The following is an 18284-nucleotide window of genomic DNA, read 5'->3' on the forward strand; positions in this document are numbered from 1 at the left end:
CATGCCACTAATTAAAACCCATGTCAGAGCCTGTCTTTGTGAATCCTGGAGCTTTTTGTGTTATTTCTTAGTTTTTAAAACCTGTTTTGTTTATTGGATCTTTTTTTTCTGGCATCAGAGGCATTTTTTCTTAAAAAAAAAAAAAGTGGTGAGAAATGCCAGGAAAATTAACAGATTTCTTTCTGATAATTGAAATTCTCTTCTGTTATTTAAACCAGTTTTACTCCCCACTAGATGTGAAGCTGCTGCTGGTGCAGAACAGCTTTCAAAATCCTGATCATACATGATACATTTTGGATTTTTATGAACCTACTCTAACTACCCATTTTCTCTTTATTAAAAAAAATCATTTATTTTTCGTCGTTGTATAATTTTTTCAGTATTTTTTATAACTTTTTTAAACCATTTATATATATATTTTTATAATTCAGGAAGATCTTGGTGGAAAGAGCTGCAATACAACTGTAAGCAGTTTAGTGGCCTTCATATTGACATCAACATGAACACTGAAATCAAACATCAAAGACTTTTTTCATTTTTTAATTATGAATTTTGTGTGTTGTGTAAGTGATTAAGAGAGAGATTTTCCTTTGATTTTGAGGTTGTAGGGTGGAGTATTGCCGTGTAGGTTCCTTTGTTGTCCATCAGTGTTCTGTACATGCAGTGACTTTTCCTTGTTTGTTCAGGTGTGTTTAACTAAACCGATCCAGAGAGTGATCTTGCATTCATCCCTAAGGCCCCTCATTAATGTGTTTGAACCTGTGTGTGCTCATGTGACTGAAGTGTCCTCTAGGATTTCACTCACCTCGTCTCCAGAGACAATAATCAGTAAAACCTCTTTACGTCTGTTTTCTCTCTGTCGTTCACCTGCGCTAATAACATCACGGTTGTATGCTTGATCAGAAATGACATGTAGTATTTTTGTTATACCACGTTATAAATCCAGCTTCGTTGTGTCTGAATAATGATGAATATTAGTGCTCTGGTTGAAATTCAACCTTTCCCTGCTTGGAAAAGGATAATGCCAGAGTTGTCACTTACATTGGATATCATTGCTTTGGGCAGGAGAAAGAGCTTCTCTCCAGCATGTGTGTTTCTTTTCCTGCAGACTTTTTTTTTTTGGTAAACGTTAGACATGGCTCTTTCCCTTAGGGGCGGTAATGGCATTCTCCATGACAACGGCAGCGTGACATGGCTGTGCCCTTGAGGGCCAGGCATCTCCTCTGGGAGGAGCGCCGCAGAAACACGACAGGGTCAACGGTCACCTCCCATCATCCACCAGCAACCCATGCTCCTCTCTCTCTCTCTCGCTTCTCAGGTGGAGCAAGGAATGTTAGAGAAAGAGAGATAAAGAGAGGGAGACAGAGAGAGAGAGAGAGAGAGACGAAGAGAAAGAAAGTCTTCAAGTGAGCCCACTCAGTCCAGGCCTGGCAAACAAGAAGCTTTAGCCACAGGCGGTTCTGGCTAGGTCTTGCATAGCTCCTTGCTGTTCCTTTAAGGCCAGGGCTGGATCAATACATATAGTAGTGCAGATTCTTTTGGCACCCAAGTATAGCTATGCAGTATTGCCCCGAGGTATAGGTCCATTAAAGACATAACTGTGTGTGCATGTGAGCAAAGTGGACGGAGTTTATTCAGGAAGGTGCTGAAATGCTTGGCATAAAACCCATGCTTCCACTAAAGATATTCTTTTTTCTGGAAATGCAAGAAATTATCTCATCTCTAATAAATATTACATGTATTTCTTACTCACGGCATGTCCCTGAATGGGTATGGATTTTTGAACAGCAATAGCCTACGGGAAAATAACTCTGACACTAAGAAAAAAACAAAAACAAAAAAACCCAACTGAGTATTAGAATAATGTTCCATATAATATAAGTTAAATATATAAAATGCTTTTTGTCTATTTTGTCTTTGGAAGCAGCGCTTTTAGAAAAAAAAAAAAAAAAAAAAATCTCAAAAAGAGATGGTGTCAGGCTCATGCATTTTAAAAGCTAAGCTCTTCTGCCACCTGGTGACTAAAATCCAGACCAGAATATGAGACAGCTCTTTTTTACAGTATTATTGATATCTGGAAGCATACAAACGGGCATCCTGAAGGAGAAAATACATTTCAAACATACAGAAAATAAGCCTATAATTGCAATTACAGACAAAAAAAAAAAAAAAAGCTCTCGCGTAGAGTTGTGTTCGTGTTGGCACATGCTGAATGAAAATGGTAAAAAAAATGTAAAAAAAAATTTAAAAAAAAACCACACAGGACATTTTCACTCATGTCCTATGAATTTGACCTTCTTCATAACAGAAAATGTTTATGCTCAACATGTATACAAATCATTTTTGTAACATAAAAATCAGACATTTGACAGTGAGCACAAACCTTAAAAAGAAAAGAATAAAAACTGATGACGTTCTTAGAAATTATTCAGTCTGGTGTCCACAGTCAGGCTCAACTGTGAACCAGGACTTTAATCCAAACATCTGAGAGGAAGCAGGTCAGGCACCTGTAGAAGAATAAGAGAAATGTTTCTAAGTCACAGGGCCTCTAGTAAGCAGAGATGCAGTGGAAGACAGTCAAACAGACATGTGAATATAATTATTAGTGAGTTCTTAAGTAAGTCATCACAGTAAAGAGACTTAACTAAACTACCAGTCGAGTACAGAACTCACCATACTGATATGTGGACCGAGGTGGTGATGGAAGCAAACCATGTGCACCACTGGAAAGTTGAGGACCTTTACTGCATTGAGATCTCTGGACAGCTATTGCTACTGCCTGAGCAAATCTGGAAGGGGCTGCACTCTTCTTGTCCAGACTGTTCTGTTCAGGCCTAGGTGAAGTAGGCTCGTCTTGAAGGGCCTCCCTGAATACATTAATTTGCCCATTCAGGGCAACTGTAGGGCTTGATATTTGGGAGGACAGCAAAGAAGGGGATGTAGTATCCTCTCTTTCATTCTCCATTATCGCTATGTCTTCATTGAAAAATACAGGTGGAGGAGGTGGAGGGAAACTGCCCTCCTCCTTCTCCTCTTCTTCTTGCACCACTTCCTCAACTTTCGTCTCTTTGGCGCACGCACTGCATTGGTCCGTGTCTGTGCTGGAATTATCGACAAATTCCTTCTGAGGTTCTGAGTGGATGTGATCTTCAGTATTAACCTCTCCATAACTGCACCCTGAAATCACCTCTGATGAGATCTCATAGCCCACCTCTTCCCTCTCCTTTTCAGAGGTGTCGCTAGCCTCCGACAGAGGTGGACTGGGTAAGTTCTGATCAGTTAAATCATGCAAAAGTGGAGGAGAAGCCAGGTTGTCAGGAAGCTGAATCTGCTGAGAGGAGGTATCCGGACTGGGTGCAGGGTCTTCACTCCCCGATGTGTCTGGTGAATCTCGTTTCTCATCAGTATCTGCTTGATTATTCCCAACCTCATGAGAAGTTTTGCTCTCTGGGGTATCTTCCGATGATATACAGCACTGGTCTGGAAGATCTCCGGTAAGATCTTGTGTTTTCTTCAGAGGGATAACTTTAAAAGTGGTCATCCCCCTCTTCTCAGCTGGATACTCCCATTCACTCTCAGTTGGAAGGTTAGATTTGAAAGCGGATTCAACATCTGTGCAGAAAACTTCACTATTCGGACACCTTGGGGTCATGGGGGTAAAGGAGGAGCCATTTTGAAATTTGGGGAAAGTGGCAGAGTTCTTCAAACGTCTGACCAGTGTTTCTCTAGAAACAGAAGACATCAGGACTTTGGCAAGGTTGCAGCGGGCGCTGGAGAAGTCTTTGCCTCGTAACATAGGCAGATAGGGATCAGCCACTTCGTGGAGATGAGCCAGTGATTGCTGTAAGGAGGATGATCCTGACTTTGGCTGTAAAGGGCGTGCCAGTGAAGATGGTGATCTGTTTACACACTCTGACTCATCACTTTCTTTTAGTTCCTCCAGAGTGTTCAGGGACTTGACAGTTTCTAAAGAAACAGGAAAGACTTAGCAACAGTTTTCATCTTAATTATTGATTTTTAAAAGGTCTTGGACCCAAAAATCTGTGCGCAGATACTTCAAAATTATTAAAAACCCTTACTTTTTTGTGCACACATAGGAATAACTTTAAATGAAGAAATTGACTATAAATGGTTAATATTGTGGCACTCAACAGTTGGTATCAGTTCAGGAGAATAATGGTCTTTATCTGGGAGCAGATAAAGCAAGGACTGAGCAAACCAAACAAGAAGGCCTTTGGTAAACTCCAAGCTTTGTCTGAACATCCTTAGAAGAAACTAAAGATGGAGCTTCAATGATGCTTTCCATCCTTGATTTGAATAACCTCGTCAAAGTCTTGTAGAAACTTACCTAAGAGGAGACCGAATTAAAGATCTAAATAATCTCATAGATCTCATCTCATCTCATAGATTTCATTTCTTGAGTCCTTCAGTTTTGCATTTAGGCTTTTTCAATGTAGATTGATGGGGAAAGAATGCTACATTATTAATTTGTGTGCAAAAAGAGAATTAAAATTATTTCTGAGGCAACGGTATATCATTAAGATGTAGGCTTACATAGTATACAGAAATATACATTAAAATATTGATATGGTTATTAATAATTTTAATAATAAAACAGTCTAGAAAAGTGTGCTCATAAAACTGTTACATTTATCTTAAGATGTATTGTCCAAATGAGTAAGCAGAAGAATCAGCTTCAAGGACTAACATTATACTTTAAAACACATAACTATATTATTTAGCAAAGAAAGAACTAAACATGCAAGATTTTAAAAAGTCACTTTGGAATCAACAGAATTAATAATTCATTTTAACCAAATGCTCTTCTTGGTGGCTTCTTTATCATTTAAAAGGCACAATAATTAACTCTAGTCTAACCCATTAATAGGAAATCACACACAAATTAGAAAAAGCAAAGTACAGAATTATCAGAGAAATATGGATCAGTAGTATAAGCAAACAGCTGAACAGCACAAATGTACAGCTTGTATATGTAGAAGGCGTGAATACAGTGCCCGCCATAATCTTTGGGACAAAAAACACAGTTCATTGTTTTTCCTTTGTGCTGTGCACCATCACAGTGGATTGTAAGGTGTAGATATGACAAATGAGGCAAACATAACATCTGAAGCTGAAGCTTAAGTTTTGAATGTGTAATTTATAGATTTTCATTGTAATTTTAATCTCATTTTAAATATGAGATGTGAGGAAGACTGTCATTAGGATAAAAAAATCCAAATAAACCTATCAGAGAAAAAGCAGAAACTCTACAAGTGGCTAAATCAATATTCTGGTGTTAAAAAGAATGAATGCACTGACCAGTTCAAAGGAAAACAAGTACAAGTACACAACAACAATAACCCAAAGCAGGTTGCAAAAGCAACCCAAGAGTTCCTAAAAGTAAAGGCATATCTTTCAATGGCCAAGTCAGTCACCTGATCTGAACCCAAAACAGCATTCCTTTCCATGATTAAATATCAAACTCAATGCGGCAGTAACTGAAGGTGGCTGCAGTGAAGGTCTTTATATCTCAATTTATGTTAGAGTCTCCCATTAGCTAACATTAACCTCTGAAAATGTCTAATTCTTTTTATAAAGCCAACATTTGTGTCTTTGTCTCAAATGTTATAGAGGGCACTGTGTGTCCATAAAAGCCACTAAAAAGGATCTACAAAAGCCACTAAGACGGGAAGGAGGAAGAAGAGACCAACGTAGGAAGAAGATTGAGAAGAGCAATAGGGTGATGGAAGGAGGAGAGCAAAAAGTGAAAGGGGTGGTGGCAGCAGCAGCAGCAGCAGCAGCAGCAGCCCTCAATTACCTCCTTGGGATGGCACAGAGTCTGTAAGCAGGGAGGAGAAAAAGCTTCAGTCTAATAGCTTCCTAACTAATGTCCAAGATGTTTAGAACCACCTCATACTGAAGAGACTCCGTTAAATGCTCTGTTAGGGATGCAAAAATCCTGTTATGTTAAAGATCAGATTGTAGGGGATCGTGTTTACGCAAGCGTAGGAGATCAGGAGTGTGTTTAATGTCCATCTACCTTTGGCTGGGAGTTGTTTTTTCAGCATCACATTGACACTAGCTCAGCAGTGTGGCATGTGTTGTGGTTTAAAGAAAACGAGGAGTGAACCAAGACAACGAGGCTGCTGTTCACAATTAAACTGTTATTTAGATCACGAAAGAAAGCTTTTTTTAAAAAGTGATCAATTTACTTATTCTCACTTAGTTATTATTAGCAGGTTTTAACTAAAAATGAAATCAAGAGCCAAATCTGTAGCAGATCATTAAAAAGAAAGCATGTCCACAGAGAACCTGTAGCCAGGCAGGGGACACATTTCAGACAGTAATACAGGGGAATGAAAGCTTGAAGCTGAGGACAGACTGGAGCCAATATGTCTTATGAACAAGGCCCTGGGTCATTTCACACAGGGTTCAACTGTATGGACCGATAAATGCTATGTTTTTTTGTCAGATTTAACTGCCAAATCTCCCATTTGAAGGCATTGTCTTTGATAATTTCATCTTAATTTCATTTCTTTCTTGAACCCATCTGAGGTTTTGAAGATTCATCTCTGTTTAAACACATCTGATTTCCAATTTGACAGCATTTCAGTAAAAATGACCTTTTACTGAAATACTGTAAAAGGGCAATTTTACAGGGATTACTTCACAAGCATAGTTTACTTGTTTACTTGCAGACAGTCACCACTAGGTAGCAACATAAACAGCTTGCCCTATAAGAGATGAAGCAATGAGACTGACAATAATTTGTCAGTTTAAAGTGAAAGACTGGCTCCATTATCTCAATTAATGCCTGGAATCTTTTTTTTTCCCAGCTCCACCATTTGCATTCATGATTTTACCTTTAGTATCTGTCAGCAGCTCCTGGAGTGTGTTTGCACAGGGAGGTGGTGGGGCCCTCCTCTTGGTACTTCTTAAGGTAGATCCTTCAGAGCTCTACAGAGACACAATGGTATCATTGGCATATGTCCCAAGTATTTCCATTTATATAGTTCAATTCAATTCAATTCAATTTTATTTATATAGCGCCAAATCACAACAAAAGTCGCCTCAAGGCGACTTTTGTGGTTCCTTTATTCTTTCAAAGTTTGACCAGTGTTCTCACTTTAACAAAAAGATTTTTCAGGATGTTCTGGTCGTGTTCCATTTTCATCCCTGCCACCAACTAACCTGTGCTCCTCCTAAATTGCAGGTGCTGAAGTTACTGACACTCTGAGAAACAGCAACTGGTGGCGGGGGGGCTTGCCTCTTCTTGGGCTTTTCTATAGGCAAGGTGTTGGAAGATGAAATGCTCTCCGAATTCATACGGAGTACCGCTTGTTTCCTGGGTCCTGGAGAAGCAGGAGCACTTACTGCACCCTGCTACACATGAAATGTAAATGCTGGTCATCAGTAAAAGTTGATCAATAAAGAATAAAGCAAACATCGTTTTCCTCACAGACTGACAATATACCATTTCATGTTTCTTCTTCCTTCTTCTAAATAAGCTGAAGAATCCTTTGTTCTCCTTCCATTTCTTCTCCTTTTTTGGCAGGTCTAGGGAATGAAAAGGATCTGATTGGTAAGTGATGGATGATCTGATATCGTCGTGTTGGTGTTGTTCCCAGATCATCATGAAAATGTTGTTCCAGGTTCAACATTGCAAGTGACCAATCACATTATTGTGACGTTATTCTTTTGCGCACCAACCCATTCGTGCATTTATGAAATTCCAATGTTGGAAGGACAATATCAATTCTGCTTAGCGTTTATTAAAGGGTCAGGGTCAGGGTCCGTTGATCGGCGGACAAAGGCGGTTTCTCGCAGCTTAAGTACAGCTTTTTGTTTTACGCCGGTTTTTCCCGAAGTCGCAAAAGTATGACATCACAACATTCCGATTGGTCACTTGCAATGTTGATCCTGGAACAACCTTTAGTATGATGATCTGGGAACAACACCAACACGAGGATATCAGATCGTGCGGTAAGTGATATGCAGTATAAACCCTAAATGGCGAGCCACTATATGAAATTGTTTGGGTTGGTTACCTTGCAGTGGAAGTGAGATGACTTCTGCTGGTGTGACAGTTGCTACAGACAGAAAACAAAGTTGCCAAAACAGATGAATTAGGTTAATATTTACACAGGAGCAGGTGTATTGCAGGAATAAAAGATATGTGACTACGACTACTAAGACAGCAAGGTTTTGTGAGACATGGCATCATGGGAAGATGTTTTTTTTAAGAAATAAACAACTTATCTATGGATCCCATAACATATACAACATGTTAACATTTGGCTTCTTCTTCCAAAGTTTACAGTGCAAATTGATGGTACTGAATTACTCACTAAATACTTTATTAGGAACACCACATTACTGCAGGGTCAGGCCAACTCTTTTGGTTCCAAACAGGCTCAGCTCTTGCCATCATGGATGCCACATGATGTTAGACAAACTTGCTTGTTGCTGATGACTGCACGTCATATATCTGAGACAGTCAGGTGCACGTGGTCATGAAGCTTAACTACTGAATTCATATCAAGTGATCATGTTCATAAAACCAGTTTGATGGCTCTTGCTTTGTGCCATGTTGCATTTCCCAAACAGCAACCTTGGACTGTTGACACAAGCGGCTTAGCTCCAGGAGTTTGTGCTGCTGACACCCAGTTATGAGCCACCATCTGCAGCCTCAACAGAAAAGGCCAAAGCCATGTTTTTCCGGTTTTTAATCGTTCCATTTTGTTTAGACTTTGTTTACTGCAGACTTAGAGTTTTGTGCTTCACAGGAGTGAAACCTGGAATGGACTCGTCCTGTTTAGACTGTTTGCTGAATCTGGCTTCTGTCATCAAACAGTTTCCGTCTGCTTCATGTTTTTTGCTTCTAAACATTTCCCATATACTCATGGGAAAAAAATCCACAGAAAGCAGCAGTGTTAGAACTACTTAAGGCAGAACAAACAGTGATACCATACTCAAAGTAATTGACATCTAATTTTCCCCCACTTTCAGCCTTTAACTATTTATGTTAACATAAACAAATGTTTCTGATGTGTACCTGCTGTGTTTATGCTGTACAGCTTTAACATTATTACCCAACAGGGGGACAACAGAAATGAGGTTTTCCTAACAAAATAACATACACAAGCCAGTGTGACATTACCTGAATTAAATCGTGGTAAAGAACATCATAGGTCTTTTAAATATTTAGAGGGACATAAGATCACAGGACCGCTGACTAGCAGCTTTCACATCCTTCATACCTGTTTCTGCTGTCTTGGGCTGATGATGGTCAGTGAGGTCTTTGCCCCCCGTGTCTTTGGCAAACACTTCCCTGAGTCCGTGGTCATTCAAGCTCTTAGTCAGGTCCAGCGGCTCTTTGGACTGAGAGTCTTTCAGTAATATGGTTGTTTCTACTTTAAACTCACACTTGTCACACACTGACGGCAGCAGCATCTGCAGCGGCAGTTTGGGATCGACTCGCACCACAGTCTTATGGGATTTATTGTAGTTGATCAACAGACGTATTGTTGCCTGCAATGAGAAACAACCTTTAACATATGCTCATTGTGATGAAGCGCGATGAAGCAACATTTTACTTTACAACTTTCCCCCCTCCTTTGTACCTCAGGCACGTATGGCCCCTTGAGCTTTTCCTCCATCCCTTTGGGCTTCAGCACAATCTTCTCAGCTTCTAGCGAGCCAATAGTAGAGTTTGGTTTGAAACTTATGTTGCTCTTGTTAGGAGATAGAATATCAACAGTATAGTCCGAAGGATTCAGGTGGTTACTTGCACAGAAAGTCACTATAAAGTCCATCAGTGGTTTACTGTGAAGATGAGAATTTAAGGATTATCTTAACATGTTTTGCACTTTGTGAAAATCATTGCTGTTGCAGCAGTTATTTATTTTTTTAAACTGTGATATGACCCACCGTCCATGCACTGTGACACTCTTCTCCTGCCCACCTGGCAGAACCACGCACAGCAAATGGTCTCTTTGCAGTGGACCCACCTCCTCGCTCATCTCTGTGAACCTCAGAGGAAGTCACGGGGACGCACAAGATCTGAAGTTGTTCCCAGTGTCAGACAAATGACCTGTAAAGCCATTTACATTCCTAAATATGATTAAAACATGACCTCCCACAAACTAACAGGAACCAAATGGCCACCATACTTCCCTATTTGGCAACAGCTAATTATCATCTTTAAATTATTCTTGCATTTTATGAATTTATGACTTATCAATAAAATATCATAAACTGTGACAACGGTCTTTACTGTTTGTTATTCAGTTTACTGACTGCCAGCGACATACTGGGAAATAAGTTTATCTTGTATGGTGACCTACGTTTATGAGTCAGTCCATGAAAAATTAACACTGTCTCTATTCTGACAGTGTTAATTTCCTGGTTGTAGTATTTAGACTGTCGTGTGGTTATTTCCTGTATTTAAGAAATTATAAGGTTTGTAGGTCCAAATTTTAACCCACTACTATGGACTTAAAGGACCTGTAGATTGGACGTTTTTCATATCACATTTACATGGCTTCATTATGTATACTAAAGTTGAAACTGACCTCATATGGAATTACTCTATTGTCACGTTTACTTTGTAGTATTTATACATCCAGTCACATGAACTTGTAAGACTGAAATTGCTCATTCAAAGGTGAAGAACTGAAAAAAACGTTTGTGTGTTTGGGTTTTTTCCCCCGCCATTCTTAGAATTACAAGGTAAAGAAACAGGAAACATGAAAGCAATGACAAAGTGCTCTAAGAATCTATTGGCCCACATACGAACCCCTTAAGTGAAATATGACGAAAAATAAATAAAAAAAGGAGAGAGCCTGAAACCTAAATTGCGATTACTGCCGTGATTCCCTGAGATCCCACGTCTCAACCTCCGCCGTGAACTGAAGGTTGCCTATCTGGGTACATGTGAGGACACATCACCTCCTTCATGGGATTCCATTACGCTCTGTCCTCACCTTTGACCTTGTGTTGTTCTCTGCCATTGCTTAGACGCAGTCTCTCAAATAGCTCGATTAAAAGCCAACGCCCCGATGTGTGTTTGAAAAAGAGCTGCTCAGCGGAGCGTGCTACAAAACAGCTGCATGTCTCCGCTCATCAACACGCGCGTGTCACAAGCCGCTGAAGCGCGCGCACAGACGCTGGTACACTGAACAGCCAAACTAAACCTGTAGTCCTTTACTATACCCGAACAAAGGGATACCGATATACACACCGGACACCTGAATTATCAGTAACAATTAGAACGCTATTTTTATTTGCATTTTAAGCAGTTAGCCTAGTTATCTCGTTAAAACAGTTAAAAACTCGGTAGAAACTTATCCTACATGCACAACAAATTTGTGTGAATAAATACACAGTACATGATCCGCTTCAGCCATGTCGTTCAGGCAGTAATGCTGAGCACCAAATAAGCTTAGGCTACTCTGTTTCTTGAGTAAGAAGGATTAGTGCTTTTAAAAGGCTGCATCTCTACCCGCAGTCACATTCAAAGACACAGGAATGATTCATTGTACATGCACTCATAACCCTATTACACTCACCTGTGTCCAGACATTGGTCCCATTCTCTTTCAGGTTTCTCCTCTGTATTGTTAAGTGATAGAAGGAGAGGGGCAGGGGAATTCTCTCACTCTGTAATCCTTGTAGAGAGAAGCCAGCCACACCCACAGGCCCTGCCCAGTCATGTGATGGCACTTTGCATGTTTGTTTATGTGCATGGCTACTGTGTGTATGCTTTGTGGGTGTTGGTGTTGAGGAGGACAAGGAGGATTGATATCTGCATGGGCATGTGTGTGATAACCTGGTGAACCATTCTGCAACTTTAAAACTCTGCCCCATCAGTGCTGAAAGACTTTGCCACTCATTTTGTAAAAAAAAACCCTCTAATCCATATAAGCTACTGATCCTCTATAGAGTCGGGCTAAATTATGACATCTCAGCAAGAGCCCATCATATTGTATAGCACGCAGGAACCAGTGCTGTTCTGTATATACGCAAATAAACTTTTACCCCATTGCACAGAATACATGAAACAAACTTAAGCTACAGTGGTGATTCAGCTATCATCAGTGTTGTACTGGTCTTTCACAGTGTTTTGCACCATTAGAAAATTGCATTTTCTTGCTGGTACTTAGTCCACTACATTATATAACTGTGCTATAAATTGAGTCAAGCTGGGTCAATACCCTAAGGGCTAATGTCTTCTGGGTAATGTAGTAAATCTCTTATTGAGTAGCTGTAGGAGCGTTGAACAAGGCATGTAAGCTAAAAATAACACAAGGAACACTTTAAGCAGTTGTTACCATCCTTGGGCGGGTGACAGGGCAGGATCTCCCAAGAATTAAAATTGACCAATTCTTGTGCTCCTATGCCAGTTCAATAATTTCTTAACACCTGTGCTGTTTACCTTGCAAATGGATTTGGCTCAGATTCAATTAAAATATTATATAGTTTATTTTTGTTAACTAAACAAGGTTTGAATAAGGTTATATAAACACTTAAACCTAACCCTAGAGATTGTGAACACTGGATCCTGGAAACTTAGTCTGTGTGTAGAGCTTTTAAGCAAGTGTTAGCATTCTGAAGCTGAATTTAAAAGGCAAATGGTCAAACTTTTAGCAGGTAAAAACTGTTAAAATGCTGGCATGTTATTACTGAGCCAAGATGGAAACTATTTCAAGCAAGTCTGTCTGCCTAGAAAGTTTTTATAATATATAGTAAGTACTTATGTATTTGTCTGTTTATAGTCTACGCATGATTGCAATACTTTTGGACATAATTGTTGTCTCAGTCTACCAAAAATAATCTTGCATACCTACCATCAGATCTCTGTTACAGTCACAGTTTTGTATTTTTTTTTTCTTTTTAAATGGGGTTAGGGTTAGCTTTAAACCATCGCTTTAACTGACGGAAGGATTCTTGGATTTTCTTTTTCTAAATAATATTTGATTAGTCAAGCCTTCCTTACAGAGGATGTTTATAAGACAATAATGAATAACTGAAACTCAAGCCAGGCTCCTGCATCATCCCACAGAGCACTTTATTCATCTTTATACAGTAGGTGAGCAGGAACAGGCTGTTAAGTGGGAGTTTTAATCAAATTAAGAACAGGGAACACATGTCCACACCGACTGTAATCTTGTAATCTCATCACCAGTCTGTCAGTGGAGACTCAGTGGGCTACAGGAGCTGACTGCAGTAAACAGATCACCATGTGACTGTCTAGGTTAATGACTAACAGATGAATAGAAAGAATGTTTAATCACGTCACTCTGTTTCATCATTTAGCATGTTGTGAAATGGAAGAAGGCCATGTCATGTGTACATATGCACTCTGCCTCAAAGCTTTAGCTCCCCTGTGAGATAAACAGGTAGAAGGTGTCACATTGTTGCCTTACACTAAATGCTTTCACTTCATGTTCATGTCAGCAGATCTGTTAACCCTGGTATAGCTATGTGTAAGAAAAAAGGTGATGATGCAGACAACAATATGTTATCCTCTATTTGTTGGTAGGCTTATGTAAATGCTATTCTTGCATAAATTTATGTAAACCTGGGAAGCCTTTAACCAAGCAGTGTAAATGATGTGTGCTATTCAGTCTGTATTCTCTGTATTCTCAGAAAACACACTGTGTGGGCACACAAAAAAAAGTGTTTTTGTTTTCCTGTTAGACTTTTCCCAAATGTCTAACAGGAAGACAAGCAAAGAGAGAGAGCTAATTTGGAGCTTTACACAAAGCGACAAAGCCAAATGGGATCCTGTCCTTTGAACAAAGTGGCAGGCTACAACCTAATTATGACAACCCAAGGTCTGAACAAGGTTCCCAAATTCCTCACTGTGCCACTAATGAAACACGGCACAGTCGCAGAGAGCTGCCAAGGAGGACATATTTGAACCCAACTTTGGAAACATTGTTTGGTGTCCCTGCGGTATTTTCGATTATTTATTCAATTCAATGCTTTGAAAGCTTAACTTTTTTAAACAATCTTCTTTAATCTCATTATCTCAATAAGATTGTTTGCATGACTTGTCTTGATTACATCTATGACTGTCAGTGGAGTTTTATTCAAAGGCTTGTGCCATGTAGCAGCAATATTCAATGACCCTACAATCACTCTTGTACTTTGGTATACACAGGATTTCAAGGCGAATTCAATGGCAACAAGGATCTGAGGTCCTGTGCCTGCAAAAGAAGCCCAAACCGTCACCCCTCCACCATCATGTTTGACAGCTGATGTGAGGTGTTAATGATATGCTCTCTGTTTAGTTTTAACCAACCATGGTGCTGTGCATTGTTACCACACATCTCTACTTTGGTTTCATCTGTTCAAAGGACATTACCCCCAAAGTCTTGTGCTTTGTTCAGCTGCAGCTTTATAATCATAAGCTGTGCTACAATGTTCCAAGGCCTTTTCCTTGCAACATTTAATATGCAGTCTGTGGGCTGTAGAGTCTGAGCATTGCACAGTTTGATCTTGAATGTTTTGCACTTGTGAAAAATGTTTCTAACCATAGAACGATGGAATTCTAATTGTTTGTGGAAATACATTTCACTTCCCAGAATCGATAGGCAGCAACAGTTGCGTCTTTCAGATTATTGCTGGTGGTTTTCCTCCTTGGCATTGTGTCTAAATTACACTTTAAGGAGCCATTTGATCAGTTTTTTCTAGGTAAGAAATTTTTCTTTTAAGTTAGCCAAAATTAAATGTAATTATAATAGGACATTAAGTTATAAATATACTAGCTTGCCAGCAATATTAAAAACTACAACTTCCCAGATCTGTTTTCTCATGCAAATATATTTTCATCTGGATGGGAATGGCTTCAAAATGGTACATGTTTTTTTGACTGCTCTCATTTTGATGTGTAAAACCTGACCTGGTCAGTGAGGGTTGGCTAGCCTGCCCTGAAACCATACTGTGCTTTGTACTCCTTTGTCCTTTGTACTCATTTTTCACAAATTGTTATTTGTCTGTACTTATAAATATGTATAAACTCTGTTGAATCTAACATTATTCTAGTTCTGTTATGAAATGTTATGAGCTTGTTTATTTACATTTGCATTTACATTGCATATTAGCTATTTTGCAGCTGAGCTATAAATATTTCAAGTCGTGCTGGTTTGACTCAGCGGCATTCTGTCAAGACAAGCAAGGCAAGCAGTGCTTGCCTGGTCAAATCTAAAACTTAATATTGATTAAAACTTACCAAAGAGAAATCTATCTTTTATCTCAACCAGCATTGTGACATGAAGCCTGTTTTCACCAATGTTGCTGCTGTCTTATGCTCACAACTGACTGCTGTTGCTGTAAGCTCTGCTTGCCTCAGATCCTATTAGAAACTGTAGCATAGCTCCATTTCATGTGGACTGAAATACACACAAACAAATTGATTTGCTACAATAACAGCAATATTTATGTCCCTTTCTGTTAACAATGGCTGGAGCTTATCAAGCTGAGAGGCCAGCAACGTGTCCTTGTTGTCTGCGCCTGCACATTGTGGATAAACCTCCAGTCTTTGACAAGGAAAGTGACAGGATACCAGCATGTGAGGCAAGCTGCTGCTGCTGGTTCTGTTTTCTTTGCTCTGAGATGATTTATTAACTGTACTTGGGGCTAGCTTTACTAAGGTGTTCCTCCATTGCAAAATGGGTTTTGGAGTAAAACAAGTACTTACATTTTTTACACATAGAGCACAGCAGAAAGATTGCGCGTAAGAGATCGAAACTCAGAGAATTTTGTGATCCTGTTGAAAATTTCTGGGAGTTTGTTCCTCAAGGGACAAAATATAGGGAGAAGAATATTTACATCAAGTGTGCAAACCGGTTTAACAACATCTGCGACCTTGTGACTTAACAGCAAAAACAAAAAAGCCATAATTTTTGTATTGTTTTGCATTTCCTCTAGGACTTTCAAAGTAGAATCTCTGAGAAACCACTTGGTTGACCAAATTTAAGTTTAACCAGCTGTTTTCGCAACACACCAGTTTAATCTTTGATGAATGTTTTTCATACTACATACTACATTGACAGAACCATGCTACACTGTGGTGAAGCCTTGTAACTCAGATGTTTTTTTTCTCAATACATTTCAGTACGCTTCTTTTTAAATCAAGCCATAAGCTTATTTTTTTATCAGAAGTATGTGGTCCTCACAAGAATATGATCAAGTACTGTATGTTAAATAGAGTATGTTTGAAATGAGCTCCCCCTTAAACAACAGTAATGTTAATCAATACATCACCGATTGGGAACATTTTTCTGCAAAAATAATTATTTTTAGTTTTGATCATTGATTTACAGTAATAAAGTTTTATGTGTGGTGAAGTGTTCTCATAGTGTTTCATTGTTTCTTTTGCTAAATGATTGGTTCTCGCTTCCTCCACAAGCTAATAGCCAGCTTATATGAAATAATTTGTTGCAATATAGTAGACAGTTATTTAACTATCCCAGTAATAACATTTCACAATTCTTCAGCCAGGAATGAATGCATGGTCTCTGCTTCCATTTATGTAAAAGTCACTGCACATTTTGACCAGCTACTCTACTTTTAAAGTGAGTGTGAATTGTTGTAAGTCTCTCTGTATCAGATTGGCAACCTGTCCAGGGTGTACCCTGCCCCTCTCCCTGTGGTAGCTGGTTAAGGCTCCAGCCCCTGTCCCGGTGACCCTGATAAGGATAAGTGGAAGAGGATGGATGGATAGTCTACTCTTAATTTTATTAACAGAAGACAAACGTGACATTACAAATACAATAAATTTCCACATACTAAAAAGTAACTTAACCTGATTGTTAAAATGTGTTTAGAGCAGCCATCAGCTGTGTTCTCATTGTGAAGTGAAACTCCCTGCATGCTACACTGAGCTCAAAGGTGTGTCCACTTCTGCTCATAGTGACTGTGAGGAGTGACTCTTTTTCATTTCCCAAATGGAGTCCACCTGTCTGTTCACTCAGCTATGATTATGCAACTTTCATGCCACATAAAACTTAATTATAATGGTGGCTGTATTTCCTGTTGTGAAGGTGACAGCTTACACTCCATACTGTGACTACGCTCGTTTCACAAGGGCTCCATTTTATTCCAACAACAGAGGAGAGCAAACTTTCCATAATGTAGGCGTTACATAATCGAACCTCAATGTAATTACACAGTCTGTCCACCAGGTGTCATAAATCTACAAGAAAAACACACAGGGGTGTACAGGTCTGCACGTGAGCACGCACATGTCTAAAAAACCTAATCTCCGCTCCGTCTTCACCAAATTATCAGCAATCTATAAATATTTACCTTTTATATAGCGAGACAACAATCTGAACGTGAACAAATCTGCACATTACAAGCAGCAAAAGCACATTTTAACTTATGTGGCCAATATAATTGAAGCCAAATTAAAAACGTGTAACCACTGCCGAAAAAGATAGAAACAAAGTCATAGAGCATTTGTTATGTTTTATTTTTTTTGCAGCCAAATAACTGTAATATGTCGATATAGCTTTATGAAAAATAACAGTCCAAAAGTTCCATACTTTAAAAAAAATTAAAATAGTACGAACTTAAATATAAAGCGTTGCTTTTACATTCCGAATCTCTATTTCAAATTCTTAATGTTTGTGGATGACAACAGGTTGCTGGCTCTCTCTTTCACTTGTATTTTCTAGAAGTGCACGCTCAGGCCATCTTGCGGCAGTCACAGCTTTGAGTACATCCATTCCCAGTCTGTGATGCCTAACCAACCGGAAGCGCGGATTGATTCCTCCATGGTCAACAAGGGCGGATAGAAAAAAGGGAGAAATCAGACGAGTCCTTATTAAATAATAAGCCATTAAGCATCGACCGGAATTTGTCAATAGGAAGAGGAAAGCGTTCAAATCTTAAACTGAGTGATTCTCCGCTGGAAGAAGGGATTATTCTGAGGAATATGGGATCTACCTTCAGGGTCCTTACCTGCTGGGCACCGTAATGGTGGTGAGTGTTCACATCTTTTGAGAAGGGTCCCATCATTTTAGATGTTTCTTGTCCGAGGCAATAAGGCTTTTCTGAACTCTTGTGTTGAGCAGTCTGTGGCATCAACATTAATGTTTTATATTCCATTTTTGATATTCCTCCACTAATTGCCCGGGTGATAGATAGATATTAAAAGCCCGTGTTGCTGATATGTGTGTGTGTGTGTGTGTATGTATATATATATATATATATATATATATATATATATATATATATATATATATATATATATATATATTTTGTGTGTGTGTG

General features: G+C 39.1%; 2 protein-coding genes across 13 annotated transcripts in view; one reads left to right on the forward strand and one right to left on the reverse strand.

The window, feature by feature from the left end:
* Window positions 1–1097: 1097 nt before the first annotated feature.
* On the reverse strand, window positions 1098–11693 carry LOC146491938 (uncharacterized). Of its 10 annotated transcripts, none has more exons than XM_085150652.1 (11): window positions 11571–11693; window positions 9931–10093; window positions 9624–9825; window positions 9261–9531; window positions 8049–8075; window positions 7475–7557; window positions 7192–7380; window positions 6864–6957; window positions 5819–5839; window positions 2674–3966; window positions 1098–2507 (listed from the first exon to the last, which is right to left on the reverse strand). In XM_085150652.1, the coding sequence occupies exons 2-11, from the start codon at window positions 10020–10022 to the stop codon at window positions 2500–2502; spliced, it is 2280 nt and encodes a 759-aa protein (XP_085006778.1). In that variant the 5' UTR covers window positions 10023–10093; window positions 11571–11693; the 3' UTR covers window positions 1098–2499. The 10 variants fall into 10 exon arrangements, with proteins under 10 accessions (XP_085006778.1, XP_085006774.1, XP_085006777.1 ...); XM_085150648.1 differs by having other exon boundaries at window positions 8049–8090; XM_085150651.1 differs by having other exon boundaries at window positions 7192–7383; window positions 8049–8072; window positions 11571–11691.
* A 6008-nt stretch (window positions 11694–17701) lies between these two features.
* The window catches only part of LOC146491939 (sodium channel protein type 2 subunit alpha-like), a 42169-nt gene continuing 41586 nt past the window's right edge, over window positions 17702–18284 (forward strand). For all 3 annotated transcript variants that reach the window (XM_085150640.1, XM_085150643.1, XM_085150641.1), the window contains exon 1: window positions 17702–17993. The gene's annotated coding sequence lies outside the window, so the exon portion shown is untranslated. The remainder of the gene's footprint in view (window positions 17994–18284) is intronic.

This window comes from Neolamprologus multifasciatus, chromosome 23 (genome assembly GCF_963576455.1).
Source record: "Neolamprologus multifasciatus chromosome 23, fNeoMul1.2, whole genome shotgun sequence".
Lineage (NCBI taxonomy): Eukaryota > Metazoa > Chordata > Actinopteri > Cichliformes > Cichlidae > Neolamprologus > Neolamprologus multifasciatus.